At 37.6% G+C, this 17,696-nt stretch overlaps 1 protein-coding gene across 19 annotated transcripts in view; it reads right to left on the reverse strand.

The window, feature by feature from the left end:
- Positions 1-412: 412 nt before the first annotated feature.
- Positions 413-17,696, reverse strand: part of ADD1 (adducin 1) — a 59,880-nt gene continuing 42,596 nt past the window's right edge. For 3 of the 19 annotated variants that reach the window (XM_035325704.1, XM_035325707.1, XM_035325705.1), the window contains exons 11-18: positions 17,341-17,442; positions 15,533-15,622; positions 15,420-15,437; positions 14,596-14,688; positions 8,839-8,995; positions 7,578-7,829; positions 6,728-6,823; positions 413-2,916 (exon numbers count right to left, since the gene is read on the reverse strand). In XM_035325704.1, coding sequence (XP_035181595.1) covers positions 2,567-2,916; positions 6,728-6,823; positions 7,578-7,829; positions 8,839-8,995; positions 14,596-14,688; positions 15,420-15,437; positions 15,533-15,622; positions 17,341-17,442 — 1,158 coding nt within the window. In that variant the 3' untranslated portion in view covers positions 413-2,566. Of the gene's footprint in view, positions 2,917-4,496; positions 4,540-5,936; positions 5,972-6,727; positions 6,824-7,577; positions 7,830-8,838; positions 8,996-14,595; positions 14,689-15,419; positions 15,438-15,532; positions 15,623-17,340; positions 17,443-17,696 lie in introns of those variants that run through there. The other 16 variants (XM_035325709.1, XM_035325710.1, XM_035325712.1 and 13 more) reach the window with 11 other exon arrangements.

The raw sequence follows: 17,696 nt of genomic DNA on the forward strand, positions 1-17,696 counted from the left end.
ACGTAGTCACTACTTCATCCAAGCCAAACATCGCTGAGCAAGATTGGAGTCCGGAGTTCCACAGCAGGAGCCAGAAACCTCCCCGAGGAGCCGACCACTGCCGACAGGGTGAGAACTCCCAGGCAGGGCTGCAGAGGCTTCTCGGCAGAGAGGGGAAAAGGTGTAGTAGGGAAGAACCCCGTCGCCTTCCCCCAGGCAGGCCTTCAGCTTAAACCTGGTTGTTGCTGCTTTTTGGTGTCACTCCTGCCTACTGCTCAGGTGGAATGCTAGGAAGGAAGCCCTACGGGAGCCAATTTAAGTATTTTTCTGGGAATACATGAAATCAGTCATTAATCAACACAGTAATCATTAACAGAAAATGGAGCTAATTAAACAGTGTAGAATAAAACTAGAAAACAGAAGGGGAAAAGACTTTTTTTTTTTTTTTTTTTTAAAGAGTTTTATTTGTGAGTAGAACTTAATGATACAAGAAAAAGAAAAATACAGGACTTTATTTTGCCCCAAAGTGTGTAACCATACCATACATGACTACATTTCATATTGTAATACAAAGAATTAAAAGAACAAACTACAAAATTAGAAATTAAAAGTCATTGCATATGTGGTCAAGATAAATGGAGGGACTCCATTAATGAACTGAAACATAGAGCAATTAGTAATTTAATTACGACCCTGCAATAAAACACAATTTAGCAAAATAAGTATTGTATGCTTCCTAGTGTACAGAGGACATACAAGGTTAAAGTACAAGCTCAAAGCCATTAGTGCCATGCAGTCCTGACTAAACAGTACTGTTCAGGGGGCTCGCGCACAGTGATTCCTGCTGCTCCTGCTCCCGCCCTACCTCTCTCCATCCCAGAACAGGTGACGTTACACTTCTCGTGGTACTCAATACTACCTCCAAACCTCTTCCCTCACTTGAAGCCTTACAGCTCTGCCATTTCAGCTGTTTTCCCTCCACTGTCTGAAACCAGTCCAAGGCATCACCACGCCTCAAGGCCTAATGTAGGCCTTTCTAATCCAAAGCTGCACCCAGCTGCTGAACCCTCCTCTTACTCGATGCTTCTACTGCATGAATTAATCGTAAGGCATTAATTTCCTGCTATTTTATCAATCACAATGGTTATTAATACATTATCCTACAAGGTAACATCCACATTGTTACTGACCCTTGCTGCACATCAAAGCATCTCCCTCTCCCGCACACGAAGGAGTTTTCAGTGGTTTCTGCTGTTACAACCAGAAATGCTAATACTGGAAACCGCACACGATTCACAGCCTTCCCCGCCTGGGGCTGGGGTAAGTTACGTACGGTTTCTGGAGAATTCTTGCAAGCTTTATCTATCAGATTTGGAAACTACTTTTACGATTAGTGATAGACAGAAGCATGGCAATAACTGGAAAATAGGTAATTCAGTAGTGAAAGTGATTTTCTTTACCATGCTACATATTAAACAAACATAGCAAACATCTGTGAAAATACATCATTAAGAAGGTTAGCTGGGATTTCTGAACTTTACTGCTGGCAACAACAACAAAAATAAAGAAATGCCAGTGTGGCGTCTTTTTTTAGTGAAAATAATATCAAAAAAAGGTTCAATAGTGTAACACATTTACATTTTTATCATGGTAAGGGATAAACACAAAAGGCCGCGAATAGGGTTTATATGCAACAGGTCTGTATGTGCACCTGATGTATTTTTAAGCAGGTGCAATAAACCCGTGCTAAGGCCTAAAATACAGCTGCCCAGGCTTCACATCACCAGCTGGAAAGCTTCTGGCAGTCACTTTTTAACCTTTTCTAACAGCCCAATTAGCATATGAATGACTCCTAGGGAGGCAAGACTGAAAGACAGATTTCCCCCAAGCTGTACTCACTGGAAAGGCTGGGCTCCTTCAACGCACATGAGCGGGAACACGCCAGTTATTTCAGTCCTCCTAGACAAAGATGATTTCAAGTGCCAGACGTAAAATAAAGTGAAACACACCTTCGTTTTGTTACAATAGTCAGAAGAGGGGAGGAAGAGAGGAGGAATGGATAGTCTCAAAGCTTTGCTAAAACATGATCTGTAATCACAAGATTGCAGAAGCTTACGTGTCAGTTCAATACATCCCCTTGAAAACACCACTGCAAAAGCATCCTCTCTAGAAGTCAACATTTAAGAAGAAATTTACTTGGGACTCTGAGCAGAATATTGAAAGAGAAAGCTTCTTGTGGTAAGCAATTTGTGTTGCATTTTTAATTGTGAAAACTTATTCTCCTGTAAAGCGGTGTGGGCTTTAAAGTATAAATAGTGGTTCAATGACTTCTGCGTGGAAATCATTGGTATTTGATTAGAAAGTAGGGATCAGATCTGCGGTAGCTGCTGAAAACACAGGATTAGCACCTTTTCAGATGTTAATTTCTGGTTATAACCTTAAACAATCAAGCCATAACTCGAGGGGCTGGTTGGATTACTTGTTGCATTCATTTACATAATAAGACAAAACACTCAGTACAATCTGGTACATTCTAGTGGTTAATGAATTTTAAAATATGACAGTGTTTCTGCAGTGTGTTTGGCCTTTAGGAGTCACTCTTCTTTTTACTCTTCTTCAGGAAGGAAGGAGTGCGAAACTTCTTTTTCTTTTTCGATGGGGACTTTCCTGGAGATTCATCACTACCTGCATCAGCTGCTGTCCCCTCCTCAGCTGTCGGTGTTACCGGCTCTTCAGCAGGTTGAGACTGGGGTTCCTTATTTTCCACTGCAGGTGATTCCGTTTGGCTTTTGGACACTTCATCACATCTCCCTTCCTCCTTTCCTAAGGGAGGGAAGCTGAGTGCTTCTGAAGGCTCGTCAGGGGTGAGATCTGGGAGGGTTTGCTTGAAAGTTGCAGCATCACTGTCATCTTTGTAAGTCTGGTCCTGCTGTGTCTCTAATGGGCGGACAGATAATGACCCAGTTAGTTCACTCGTGTCCCTCGGGCAGGGAAAGCCAAGCAAGCTGATGGTAAGTGCACTCTATAAAAATAAACTAAAATATTTACTTTGCATAAAGGCCTTTGTAATAGGTCTACCCTTCTTTAGCTTTCAGCAAAGATAGAAATAAGATATTCAAAAGTTTTGGTTGTTTTTAGGATTCTTACCACAGAAGAGATAAAGCTCGATTCCATTCTGTGGGTGTCAGCCAGCGAGAAAGCAACTGCTTAGATTTCTCTCATGTTTAGTGTGTATCACTTGCAAGGCAACATGAGATTTGAGTAGAGTAAGCAGGAATTAAACCTACAGTTTTCATTGGCATTGAAGGGAGCACCATGACATTCAGAATTTTGATTAATTTTTCAGTTTTATCCTTGCAAGTTTAAAAGGAAGTGCTGACTTATAGCTGATATATGCAAATCCATTAATTTCTAAACTGTTGGCTTGCCAATTTTTAATTGTAAAACATGGATTTCCACAATGTTCTTGCATGAGGTCTAACACGTGGTTTCTGAATATCATTTCCCATCACAAAGGCTTCACTTCTTTTGCAAGATATATGAATATATATTACGGATTCTTAGAAGTAAAATCCATGTAGTTTATCAAATTTAATAAGCTCAGCAGGTTATGCAATACAGCAAATCTCACCCCAGAAAAATGGACCATCAAAAATTCAGTGGCAACTTCGTGTCCAAAGGTGAATTTTACCACTACTCTCAAATTGTAACAACTTTCTCATTCACCACTATGCTTTGGAGATGTTCTGTTGAAAGCCCTTTTGTGCATATGTACACAACAATGATCACTTTACTTTTCCTGCATTTTTCAACACTGCACTGAAGCTGGGAAGTTTCTCCTTAGCTGTGTCAAATATATCTCCACTGATGTTACATAAGGAGGAATTTAGAACAAAATCCAGGCCATACTCATTGTTAGGCACAGAAGAAAGGCATGTGTGTTTTCCACTTTTAAAAGTTAAAATCTTTTTTTTTTATCCTCCAAAACAGTGACAGCTTTCACAAGAACTTAGAGAAAATACTGGATACTTCCCAATTTTTCTTATGGAAAGGACAGCGACTTTATTTCTGCCACAAGGGACTTACTGTCCTGTAGTATCTCTTACAGGGCTGTTATGTTGGTTTCCTACCAGGTATTCACAGGTTTTGCCTAGAGCACCACAAACATCTAATATGTTAAGTAAACAAAACACGCTAGTATTCAGTTCCAGACACACAGAATGCACAAGTTAGAAGTTTTAAAGTTATAAAGCGGGCAGGATTTAAAACAGAGTAAAAAAGCAATTATGTACATTACGAGCTGCCTCCTGAAGCTCTAGATTAACCAGTACAAATGTCCACCATATATATACACGTAACAAGTACTACCTACAGCTCTTCACTACCACTCCACTCTTTTTGGTTTGGATTTTACTTTTTCAGGAATTAATAGAGAGCATTAGCAGGGTTGGTTTTAGAACAGGCACCTTATCTGTTGGTCAGATTTCTTATTATTTTAAAACAAGTTTAAAATAAACTTGTCGCAACCCTTCCCACTTTGTCAAATTACCATCATCTCTACTAAAGAAATTAACATAAGACAGAATGGAACAAAAGTCTGTTTATCTAGCTCACTAAGAGCAGTATTTTACAGAATTAGTGAGATTAACGAATTCTACATTAGACTAAAAAGCATACAATATGCAAAAGGCTTGTTATTTTACTTGATGGATTTCAGTAACGTAGCCCAGAAGGTTTCAAATTATATCTTGCTGCAAAAAAAACTATTTACAGTTTAAGAATTCAACAGTACCTCAGAAAGTTTCATGCTGTTTTTTTTCTCCCTTCAGAATAATCAAGTCTACATCCATGCTCTCCCTTTTTATATATAAAATATATCGTGGCATAAGAGAGCTTTGAAAAGTAACATTAATACTTGTGTTTACAATTAACATGTATGAAAATAAAGGTTTATGTTTTTACTTGCTTGTTTTTTAAACACAAACGTATGGACAAACACACAAACTAGGCTATAACTCAAACATAAAACACTTCTGACTTCAGCTACACTTAAACAGGAATATGAGAAAAAAATCAAGTAGTTGTATACAGAGAACACTGTCATTCAGCACAACTTCTGCCAGTCAGAGTTGTCATGGTGTGCATTTTCAATGACTCAGGTCTGTAAAATAAGCATTGTATGTTTGTGCTTAAAAACATACACCCATACAAGTTTGTGGAACAGAGTTCTCAGTGTAGAATTTTCAGGTTTTAGAACCTTATTAGTATTACCACAGTCGTCTATGATGTAATCTGATGTTTGTATCTATGACAAAAACACTGGCTTTCAGATACAACAGGACATACAAATGGAGTGGGCCAAACATCCTTATTACTTTAAAGTATAATCTGATGTAGCCCTGCAGATCTGGCTGAAACAGCTGCAGAAGTTGCTGCCACCACTCACTGTCATTCCTTGGCTGGAAGCTGAGTTTCCCTACAGCTTACGTGTAACAGAGGATTAATTCCATTTCCACTTCTGTGTAGGTGTGTGCTGGATTAGTTCAGATCTACATCACTGGTACCACTTTTGAACTGGAATAGATCAGGAACTTTCATCACCAAGTGTAAGCTGTGCAGGCAGCAGAAAACTGTTGGGGCAGAAACTCCCAGACCTGTTTCAGCTATAGCTGAAGGACAACTTCAGACTATTCCTTTTGAAACTATAAGGAGTCAGACACAGATATGGAAACACACAATGTCACTTCTACAGTCTCTTTCAAAGGGGGGGGGGGGGGGCCATTTTAACATATAATCTGTAACTACCTAGAGTTTCATGAAATCAAGAACTACGGAAATCAGTGTCTCAACTGAAAAAGCTTGCCTTTTTAAAAGTGCAAAACAACAAAAAATTAGTAAACAAAGAAGCAAGAGTGAAGCAAAGCACATAAGCAGGTCAGAGTATGGAATGATACTTACTATGGTAACAGGTACTCTTTAGCATATCCATCTCCTGTTTGTAACGCAGCCACAAGAAGAAAAAAGCACAAATAGAGAATCTATGCATTCATAACAGCCATTGTGTTAAATTAGAAGAATGGTTGCAACCATTCTTATAGAAAACAGAATGAGATGAAGTAGTGAATGGAAGACTAACAGACAAGTGATATATCCAATGTACAAGGTAAAGGAAACAAGACAAAAAATTAGATTACACCTGTTCAAATTTTTTTTTTTCTTTTGAGGAAATTACACTCTGCCAGCCCTGTCTCATTTTAATCAAAATTACCATGTCAGGTAAAATTACCATGTCAGGCAAACAATGAAAATAAGATTCAAACTGAGTTGGAAAAACATTTACTGAGGTGTAATCCAAATACAATAATGTTTAAGAAATGTGCAATCAGTGAAGGAGATTTACCAAAGCAACTAATTAGTATCTGGTTCACCATCAGACATTTCATTTCGTAAGAGCAAGTCTTTCTTGCAGAAAATACACAAACAAGTAAATCAGTTGAGAAACACCAAGAGATGACAAGGCAATTCTGAAGAGATGAAAATTTGTCTTCATATTAATGCACACTTCTTTATTATTGTAAACAGAACTCCTATTATACTTACACTTCAGTGTAGTATGTTTTAGGTAGTATAAAAATAGAATACAAGAAATAGTTTACCTTTATTAGATACTAGTGCCTATATTTTCATGCGTCAGTCACTAATGATGCAGTTACTGGCTTCCCCTGGCCCCCAAATCAGAAGAACATACCTTCCTCTACTTTAATTGGTGTGCTGGGAGGAGTGCGTGCTGAAGTGTGATCAGGGGGACTTCGCTCTTTCTGTTGTCTGCCATCTTCTGAAGGTTCTGCAGGTGTAGACAAACAGAAATTAAAGAGGCGGACAAAATGCTTCAGCGTGGGAAAAGACAAAAGTGTCCTTTTGCTTCCAACACAAGAAATCTGAACACATTTTTCTGAATCAAAATTCTGCCACGGTATTAAATAATATCAAAACAAGCAAAAGAAAATTAAGTGACAGCTTGGTATTAACAACACTGTTCAAGTCACAGTTGTGCTGTTCTGTTTGTTTTGTTTTCGTTTTTTTCTTTAATAAAAGTATTTGAATAATACAATGGTTTATGGGCTGGGACAGAATATTGTCCGAAGAAAACTTGTGAGAAAAATCACAAGGAAGATACAAACAAATAGGAAGGGGGATGCTATCAGACCAACACAAGATAATGCACTTTTGCTTGCTTTGAATTTTTTTACTGAAACTCAGAGTAAATAAATTTGCATACAAAAAGAAAAGAATGAAAGACTGCACAGCTGATCAGAGAAACATGCAGTAATTGAATGATTCAAAACAGATTTCACAGTGGTTTGCATATTTGCTATTAGTAAGGAGGGTCCCTGTTGCTTCCAGGTTTAAATAGCCCTGGATGCAAAGGAGCAATTAATAGGGTACACCATTCATCAGGAACAACACAGAATCATTGTTCCAGACAGTTCACCTAGACAATTAAACAGTGAAATCAGTCCCACAGATAGGAGTCAACTGACAGAATCTCCAAACGATGAAGACAGAGTTTGTTCCTTAGATCGCAAGTGCAACTGTACCATATTCTGAGGCCTCAGTCAAAAGGTCGGGGTTGGACCTTAGTGCTTTGATCACTGCAGTATGAAATTCCTTTTGGGAGGACTTCGGCCCAGCTGGCTCTTCTTGGTTAAGATGTGTGATGACTGGCTGCATGGTCTGACAAGAAACCCGTGCAGCAGCAAACTGAGTGTTATCTAAAGATTTAGACAGTGATGATGCGTCTCGATCCTGTAAAGTCTTCATATCTGTTCCTTGAAAGGTTTTTGACCTGCCTTTCAAACCCAGAGATTTTTTATGAGAAGTGTTTTGCTCACTGATGTTCTGATTTCTAAGCAAAGCACTCTGTTCCCCAGCTGGTGCCTGTCTCACTAACACAGTCTCTCCATATTTTGGTATCTTATCTAAGAAGGATGTAGCAATGTTACTGATATAATAAAGGTATGCAGTTATACAGGCATGACAGTACGGTATCCCAGTCCCCCAGACACCCCAATACTTGTGCAACTGAACATATACGGCCTCCAGTGGTTCCTTCCTACATTGTCTTATCAAGAAGCAGCAGCAGGGAGCACACACTGCAAAAGAAACTGCACTTCTAGATCCTGCATCATTCAGTTCCCACATCATTCAATTCAAACTTTAACAACAGATGAATTGGAAGCACTGGAAGTATTATCCCGGAAAACTTTACAGAAGTAGGGCATGATAACTACTTCACATGCAGTAATAATCTCATTTTACAGAGATTCTCTCCTAATTCTATGGTAATTCAGAAAGTCTTTTTCTTGGGAAGTCTCTCTGATGTGTCATTTCCAAGTAGCAATCGAATTATCTTCCCAAAGTTTTCAAATCCACAGATTCAGTGAGTTAGAAAACTGCAGTTTTGTTGCTAAAACGCAACATCCTTCTCTCACCCTAGACTATCTCTAGTGCTAAGGGAAACACTGCAGAACAATCTGGGATATTCTGCAGTACCTAAACACTTTTATGACTGAAGTTTTAAGCTTTCAGGTTCCTAATAGGAGCATTAATTAGCCATACTGAACACCTCAGGATATATATATATATTTAATTAATTCATTTTACAGAATGCTCTACAGCACTTGGATTGCCCTCCCTATCTCTAACATTCTTGTTAAATTCCTAATTCTGAAATGTTCCTAAACTGGAACACAAGCAAAATAACCTATGGCCTTTGCAGGTAACCCACATTCCAATTAGTAATACGCTTGCTTTTATTGAAGTCTATTACAGAAAAAAACAACACACAGACAAACCAACCTTCTGGCCCCTTCTGCTTTCTTTCTACTTCTTTGCGGTATTCTTCCAGTTCTCGATCAGTGAGTTTATTGAAGGGATTTGGTCCTGTTGTGCTCACTATGACTTTTGGTTGATATTCTTTCTCAATTATTGCCTTTGATGCAGTCACCAGTTCGCCCTGACAAAAGAAAATTGAGATACATCTGCAACTCAGCAGTAATTTGCAGAACCCTGAGAAGTACAGTGGCTAAAAAGTAACCAAACACAAAACAAAAAGATATCCTGAAAAGTGTTACAATTATTTTCTTTTAGATTAGTGATTTAAAAAAATCCTGTAGTAGAATTTAGTTTTAATTCTACATCAGGTTAATATTAAGGAGGAAATAGGTCTCATGAATTACTCTCACAGACACATCAGTGTTTCCACCAGGGACTATCCACCATTAAGCAGTAGATCAAACAGCAGCCAGTCTAGATGAATTCACAGAAGTATCGCGTTTCTTTTTCTCTCCACAAAAGAAACGAGATACTATGCCCAATTGCATGGCAATCTGGGTACAAAATACCTATAGAAGTTAACAGGACTCAGCTCATAGGTTGGCTTTTATTTTTTAAATAAGAGAAAAGCCATTTCTGCTAGCTACTGCATAACATCTAGCAGATGTTAGAGTAAAAAGCCATCTTGTATGCTCTGTGTACACCAGATTAACTGTTAACTACAAGCAATTTTTAAGTAACTAAGCTTAACTGCCATCTTTATGAGTTAGCATATTTACATCTATAACACTGGTCATACAAGCCACATAAAATGTTATACAAACAAAAATAAAGTGTTAGCAATTCTATGTACAATAAATTAAAATGGACAAAAGCAGCTGCATCAGAGATCCTCTAATAGAAAGATTTTATGTTTGTCTTCTCTAACCATACAGCAAAGACTGAAGCCGTTGGCTTTTTGTCATCTCAGGTACAGAAGATGCTTGCCTGGGTAGCTGTTGTATCTTTCAGGTGACTTGTTTAAGCATTTGTCTTTCCAGTGGATATACAGAACTCTAGTTTGATACTAGTTTGGAAATGACTGACATGTGGTCCGCGCCTCCTGTCCTTGTGAAGCCTGAATCATCTTTGCTATTGGAAAGAGGTACCTGAATTCCATTAGCAAAGAAGCATGGGTTGATTTGCTTAAGTCACTTTCATATTCAAATGAAAGTATTGTATCAATACTTAAATCATTAGAATGCAGAGTTCAAAAATAAAGAGCACCTGAAAGAGGAAATGAGCATTCCATGTCCACGCTTAATGGACAAGTACGAGATCTTTACTGCAGAACTGAAGGTGAAAAGAGTCAGAGGACTCTTCGGGATGCTAACAGCACTTATGACAAACTACTGTCAGTACCGAAAGATGGTAGACAAGAACAGCTAGGTATTTCTGAAAGCCTCATGAGAGAGCTCCTGAAATGCGGTGTGGTGTGGTACGACCCAGGGAAATAAGAACAGCTGGTTGGCAGAATCTGTGCTTCTCTTCAGAAAGCAAACGTCAGCCATTAAGTACAGAAGAACAAACAGCGTAACAACGCTCCTCTGTAAGACCCTGACGGTAACAGCAGGAGAGAAACAAAATATTACAAACAGCTTCCCTTTCTCCACAAAATAAGAGGAAGAACTCTTGTCTCAGACACAGCATTAGTAGAATGTCAAAAGCCTGTTCTCAGTGCATTTCATTAAGCATAAACTCTCTTAATACCAGGGAAAAAAAAGAAAATATATTTGATAGCTATGGCTTTTATCACAGGATAACACATTAAAGTAAGTCACAAAACATCATCTGTACGAATCTCAGCTGTTTTGTCAAAATCATAAAGCATCCCCCAAAACAGGTTTGAGCTTTTAATAGTGGCTGAAAATTGGTGCCCATGGATTGGTGCCCATGGTAATTTTCAATTTCCCCCCTTATCGCTTGCCCACCCTCCAAACTACGTACATAGATTTAACCATGATACTCAGCGGTAAGTAACAGGCATGTAAAGCACTGATCTCAGGCATTAAGTCCCTAGAGTTTTCTAAGACTGCAAAAGCCAACAGAGAAGGAACAAGAGATACAGTGCATGCTGGTGTCCCTCAAACATTTAAAGGTCTTTGAATCTAGACTGCAAAATAAACCCAAAACCAAAATGACTGGGTAGAACGGATCTGACATGAAACCGAGTTTTACTGCATGCCTATTGATTAAGTAGCAACAACAGCCAGCAAGATGTGCACCTTGCTGCAAGATGATCAATACACTGGTGTTGTCTGTTCTTCCTTAAATGCATTTTTTTTAAACTGCTGGGAATAAAAGCAGCACATCAAGTTTGTCACTTTCGCTTAAAAATAATACAATGCCAACACTATTTATACTAGGTGAGTATCTTTGAACCAAAATAATACTGGAAAAGATGAGGAAACTACAGAAATCGGCTTACGTATGGTGAAGGAAGAGTACTTCTGCTTTTGGATTCTAAAAGCAGAATTAGGTAAAACACCAGGAAAGGCATCATCTGCTAAAACGTGTTTTCAGATTAACTCGTCCAGTTTTGCTCAGTTATCAACAATGTAAGAGCAGTTCAAATGCCAGTAATGAAAATTATGAGAGTAGAGAAATCAATTTAACAGGAAAAGTAAATTCATGTAGTAACTTAGTAAATTTTGCAATGCAAATCACTAAAACACATGAAAATCCAAGTATAAGGAATGTATTACTTCACAGAGCAGCCTTCCAAGCATTTTAATAAAAACATACAACAGAAAGCTAAGAGACTAAAGGACAGAAGGAAAGGGAATACAAAGGACTATATGATAACAGAGGACATATTTCAGATCTTTAAATATGACACTGAAGTAGACAGACTTTGCAGAGCTATCAGCCTGTCCATGTTATTTGGAGATTCCTGTGAACATTCAGAAAAACTGAACAAGGAAATTGGTCTGGAGTTGCTTCCAGCTTTAGAAGAGCCTGTAGAAAAGGAATCGATTTCCACATAGAAGGACTGGAACTCTTTCATCAAGCAAGGCAACAAAGGATACCGTGCAGAAATCTAGTGTTCTAGTGATTTAATCTGGATTACGCTGATTCTAGTTTTATTTTCCATGACAGAAGTTTGATTGCTTGCGTAAAGATTTGAATATCAACATTTCTTCTTCCAGAGAAACAGCAGATAAATTACATCCAAGAACAGAATGTTTTCACTTCTAAGAATTTTGTAGGAGTATACTCTCCCAGAAAGATCCAAGAAATCCAAGAAAGGAAAGTCAATTATGGCTCACGACATACAATACACCTTCATTCCAGCCTTGGAAGCTCACATATCCTACGTGGAAGTTTTAGATTACCAAGTCTTTTTGCAATTTCTCCACCAAATCTTGCTTTCAGAGACAAATGCAAACCTACTCTGAGGTAGCTATTATGCAACAGGCAAGCACTTCATCTTGTTCTCAGAGATAGATAGAGCAAAATTAGCACCTTATACATGCCAATTTCTCTCTTAATCAGACAGCATGTTCACAACTGTCTAACTTGAAAGTTAACAATCACATTTAATACAATCTGACATTAATGCAGTGCCTTTCTCCAAAAAGCCAAGATTCTTATAGGCCTGTTCATGTAGAAGTCACCACTAAAACAGTGCCACCTCCCTCTGGGGCAGAACTCGGAGGCTTTTCACAAAGAGCAAAACCACAGAATTTTCATTTTGAAGGAACAGACATGAAATGGGCAATCCCCTGCACTTGTTGAAATTTTACGAACATTTTATCGGATTGCAGAATGGTTATTGGTAAGAATAACAAGCATTCTCTCTTGGTTCAGCAAAGAATCTTACTTAACCAAGTCTGTAATAAAGTTTCATGATGTGCAAGGAGTTTGTGCTGCAACATGGCCAGGACTTCTCAGAACACGGAAAAAGCAAATGACAAGGCAAAACGGAGAATTTACTAATGCAGCATAGGCACCAAAAACTCAAAGCATTACATGCATACAGATCACAAACAGATTTTTTTCCATCTGAAATAGTGTGAATTAGTATTTAATAACAATCTCAATGTTAGTTGAAAACAAAAAATTTAAAGACTTACTGCAATTAGATGGAACCTTTTTACTTTAATTGTAATTGAGTGTCTAAGAAATTGTCAGCTGAAGACTCGTAATTATCTAGTACCTAGAAGCCCTTAAGTCCTTGGTGTATAGGTCTCCTTAAAGCTTCATTCCTTGTGAGGTTTACATGGGCATCATAACTTTGCTTATATTTCCTTTCTTCTACAATATGCAATAAATTTTCAGCATCATCTTTCTAAATCCTTCCCCCTCCAGGGAATTCTTTATTAAGCATTCAGATAACACATACACAGGTAAGAAAGAATGAAATCGGCCACTCCTACTGCAACTGACATTGATAGAATTTTAGACAGTATTTCAGGAGGAAAACACTTTCATGACACCCCAAAGCAGAAAGACATCCAAATGATGTCTAAATCCTGCTGTTATACTACTAGGCAAAATCATAACCAGTAGGCCTTTTGTTGCTTCCTTGAGACCTACCAAAATTCATTTAAAATATTTGACTAGTTTTATAGAAAGATGATGCCACTGTTCAAATAATACCAGAAAGATATCATGCGCGTCCCTGATGAAATAAACTGTTCTGATAACCAATGGATGCCTATAATAATTTTCACTTCAAAGGTATTGTTACCAAGCAGAGAAGCTGCCCAAATACAGGCAGGCATTACCTTGAAGAATTTTTGCTTTACTTTTCCTCTTAAACATGGAAATAACACTTTGTTGTTTTATCCATAGTCTGAGAGGAAAAATAAACCACAATCTGAAAAGCAACTTAATCGAATCCTCAGTATGATGCATCTATCAATAATACAGACAGATGACACTAGGAAATGTTATGAAGTCATGAGTTTTGAGTAATGATGTAATTCAAATTATTCTTTTTTTTTTTTTTTGATGGGAAAACTATTCTGATAAGATGTTAGGCACAAAGATTTAAGAATCTGTTAGATAAAACACTGCAGTAGATGAGATAGTGATGCTTATCTACACACTGTAGGTGTTAGATCACCTCTAAGAAACTCCTCCAAAACCTGGGAGACAAGAACAACTAAGGACAGAGTGCTTCCACTATACAAACTGTGCCTGTTTACTCAGCTTCAAAGGACAACCATACATGCATTTCTTGAATTTATTCTGCATTTAAGGTATATTGCATTAAGCACAAGTACGCCAATGCATTTTAGATGTGTGGGGCATTACTCAGTCATCTTGTAGATCAACTTTTATTGGAAGAAGTTTTAAGGAAACAAAACAATGCAGGATCAAAGCTTAACAGTGTGACATGGCACACGCTGAGCATGTGGATATCTTCGGAATTACACTGATGTAATTAAACTGACATTAAGCTAACTCCAGATGGATCTCAAATTAGATTAATTTAATATTAATAGCATGCGAAAAGAAACAAACTGCATGCAGAACCTAATCAACAGTTTAGTATCAAAAATGTTTTCTCATCAGCTTCTACAGACAAGGTAAAAGATTAAATCCTTACAATATACTTTAACGGGGTAATTTAACTGCTTATATAATTGCAAACACGTAATTTGGAGATCCATCTATTTTTTTCTTTCTTTTATAGCCAAATCATTAGCTAACAGAGGGAAGAGGTCACAGGGTAAGGAAGAGGTAAAATGAAGGGTGAACAACAGTATTTAGAGCAGTATGACAGGGCAGTACCTTTCTAACAGACAGAGATTTAGCGGGACTAAAGGCCTGCTCTGTGAGATCGAGCCCTTCAATAGATTCCGTACAGTCTGAGAGGGGAGCATCCTGTAACAGTAAATTGAGTAAACAGAGCAAACCGAGCCCGGGCTTTAAAACATCAACCAAGAGCATTATGCACTTGCTAAAAACATGCAAAAAAACAGTAACCGGTAGATAAAATTGCAATGACAATGAATTGACATGCACACAATATGACCCCCAACATAAGCAATGCTACGGTCACAATAAGACTTGTCAAACTTTTCAAAGTGTATCATAAAATGCATATCAGAGGCAGTTAAAGCACTCGGATATATAGAGCTTTCAAGTCTTGCAGGTGTATTTAACAGAGTAACTGCATAGCTCTAATTCGTACTTTATTTTGAGCTATGATTCACAGCTAATATCTGTAGTATATCCAGATATACTGCTCTGAAGTTTTATTGATTTATAATATGTTTTTCTTCTGCAACCTGCTCCTCAAATGTATTATCATGTTTCATAATATTTTATGTAACACACAACACTACTGCCCCACAGTGAGCCTGCTGTGGCCAGTATTAATACTTAAACAGATACATAAACTTGGAAAACAAACAAAAAGCTGTCACAAAGCCCAACTACTTATGAACAAGAATCTAATCCATATAAATAAGCCTTCTGAATTTCATGCATTACATTCAGAGAAAAAAAAAAAGGAGCAACCTTCACAGACATGCTTAAGCTACATGACTGAAGCCTCTTAAATTTCTGATCCTGAGCACTCTTGCAAAGACAACGTTACCTCTAAGACTTACCTTATAAACAGTTACCCTCTGCCAATTAAAGAATAATTTTACAGGGACATATTAGGTGAAAGCAGAGGACACCACAGATTAAGCTAATGGTTTTAGGCATTTTATACTCTCACCTGTACAAGACTCCTGTCCACAACTACACCAGAAAGAACCTGTGACTGAGGGCCTGCAGTTTTAATATCTTGTAAGTTTTGTTCCCGGATCTGTAAAGAAAAGCAGCAGAATACAGTCACATAAACAACAGAAGAAAAATTAACTACTTTAAAAAAAAAAATTGAAAGGGTGGGTGAACCAGTCTCTACTGTCCCTCTCTTTTTAGTACTGGCTTACAGTAAAACTGTACAGATCATGTAGCAGACAAATCCAATTTGTGGAAAAAAAGCCAGGAGATAAGAGAATTGCAGAAGTTATTTTTTTTTTCAAGTTTGTTGTACCCAATGTGTCATTTATAGGTTTCTGTCACTCGTCTGTTATAGCACAATCTCATCTTCCTACCAAGTTTACTGTAACATTGTATAATGTTCCATTTTAGCATCTAATCAGGCTCATATTTTTAGAAGGGCATACAAATATTTACCTACACAAACTGACAATCCTCTGAGAGTATTCAAACTTTTTTTTGCATTCTAAATGCCCCCAGATCTTCCAAAACTGAAGACAGGAACAGAAAATAGGAATTTAAATCTAGGTATTATCTATTTAAATTAGATATCCTGCAATGGCAAAGAATTTGTAACAACTAATTCAAAATATATTTTGCAAATATTCTGGTTCTTGTTCTAAAAAAGATGAAGTATGCATTGAGAAACATCTCTACTTCACATCTAGAAGGGACATTCAATTGAGGGGAATACAGTCTTACAAGTATAGAAACACCAGGTATTATTAATGCTTCATAATTCAGAAAGTGAAGAAGTTGAAGTATAAACACCCTGCATCATCTGCACTTGTTTCTTATTTACTGCCCTTATTGTCATGAGGAGAGCAAAAAATTGTAAAGTTTTACTTCTCTCCTTTTAGGCACTTCATTCATTTTTAATACAGCAATATTTGTTTCAAACACCAAGAAAGTGCTCAGCAATTTCACCAGACTGCTCATTTCAAGTGATCGTTAATTTACAGTGCTGAGTCAGGAAAAGCAAAAGCTTTGTCAACTTTATACAAGTCCTTTTAGCACAAATCAGTATTCCTGCCAGTAACGCTACACAGACTTTCCTGTGACACAGCATTATGGCCAACTCCTGTGTTCCATGTGGCCATGAGTTAGAAGTCAGCAAAACAACTAAGACCAAGTTAAGCATTAACAAGATGCCAGTGCTTATTTTGTATTTTAAAAGAAATGAAGTGGAAAAAAAATCTATGTATTCAAGGCTTTCCCACTGGAAGACTGGTGACGAGAAGATCTGAAATTTGGAGACTGGAAAATTAATTGCTAGGTTATTTCAAGGAGGATGACATGCAGTTCCAGAGGACGAAAAAGTTTTTGCAGCGTATCTTAATATAATAAAATACGATACAAAGAGATTAGTAGACTTCTTTGTCCTCACCACAATTTCAACTCATGAAATCAAAACAGATCACTCGTGTAAAAGGATGGCTTTAGGGAATAAAATTACTACCATGAACACTGCGGTGGTTGTTTCAGAGGTATCCAGCAACAGATCTGACAGTAACAAAACATATGACAATGGGAGTCTTAATGTAGTGGACAAGTAATGCCAGCTTTTTCTAAGATGAGTTCAGAAAATTTGGGAACTGTTTCAGTATCTAGTTATAAGGGGGGAAAGCAGTACCAAAGTTGTCTTATCTAACCCCCCAAATTCCCTTACAGCAAAGTAAGTTAATACATTAGAAGTATACTACTTAACATAATGATGACCCCCCAGAATTAATTAAAAAGCATTTTACTGCTATTACAAACCTTGTTCCTCATTTCTTGGACCTCCTTTGGATTAGTGTTCAATGGAACAAACAGGTTAGGGACAGCAGAGGTGGCAGTTCTATGTCCATCCTCTTTAGTCCACTGTAACGTCAAGAACAGTTGAACAGTCAGAATTGCTGTAATGGCTACGGGCACTGACAGCAGCAAATTCACATAAGAGTTGATCATGCATTATACATAACAGAGAACTGAACCAATGATTGCATTCTTCCATTCGTTTCTAAGACTAGTTAAGTTGCTTCTTCAATAATATAAACTGGACCTTCAGATACATTTATAAATATCAATGGTTCCCTTAAGCGAAGCTAGCAGCAACAACAACAACAAGCCAGTCA

The sequence above is a fragment of the Oxyura jamaicensis genome, chromosome 4 (genome assembly GCF_011077185.1).
Source record: "Oxyura jamaicensis isolate SHBP4307 breed ruddy duck chromosome 4, BPBGC_Ojam_1.0, whole genome shotgun sequence".
In the NCBI taxonomy this organism is placed as follows: Eukaryota; Metazoa; Chordata; class Aves; order Anseriformes; family Anatidae; genus Oxyura; species Oxyura jamaicensis.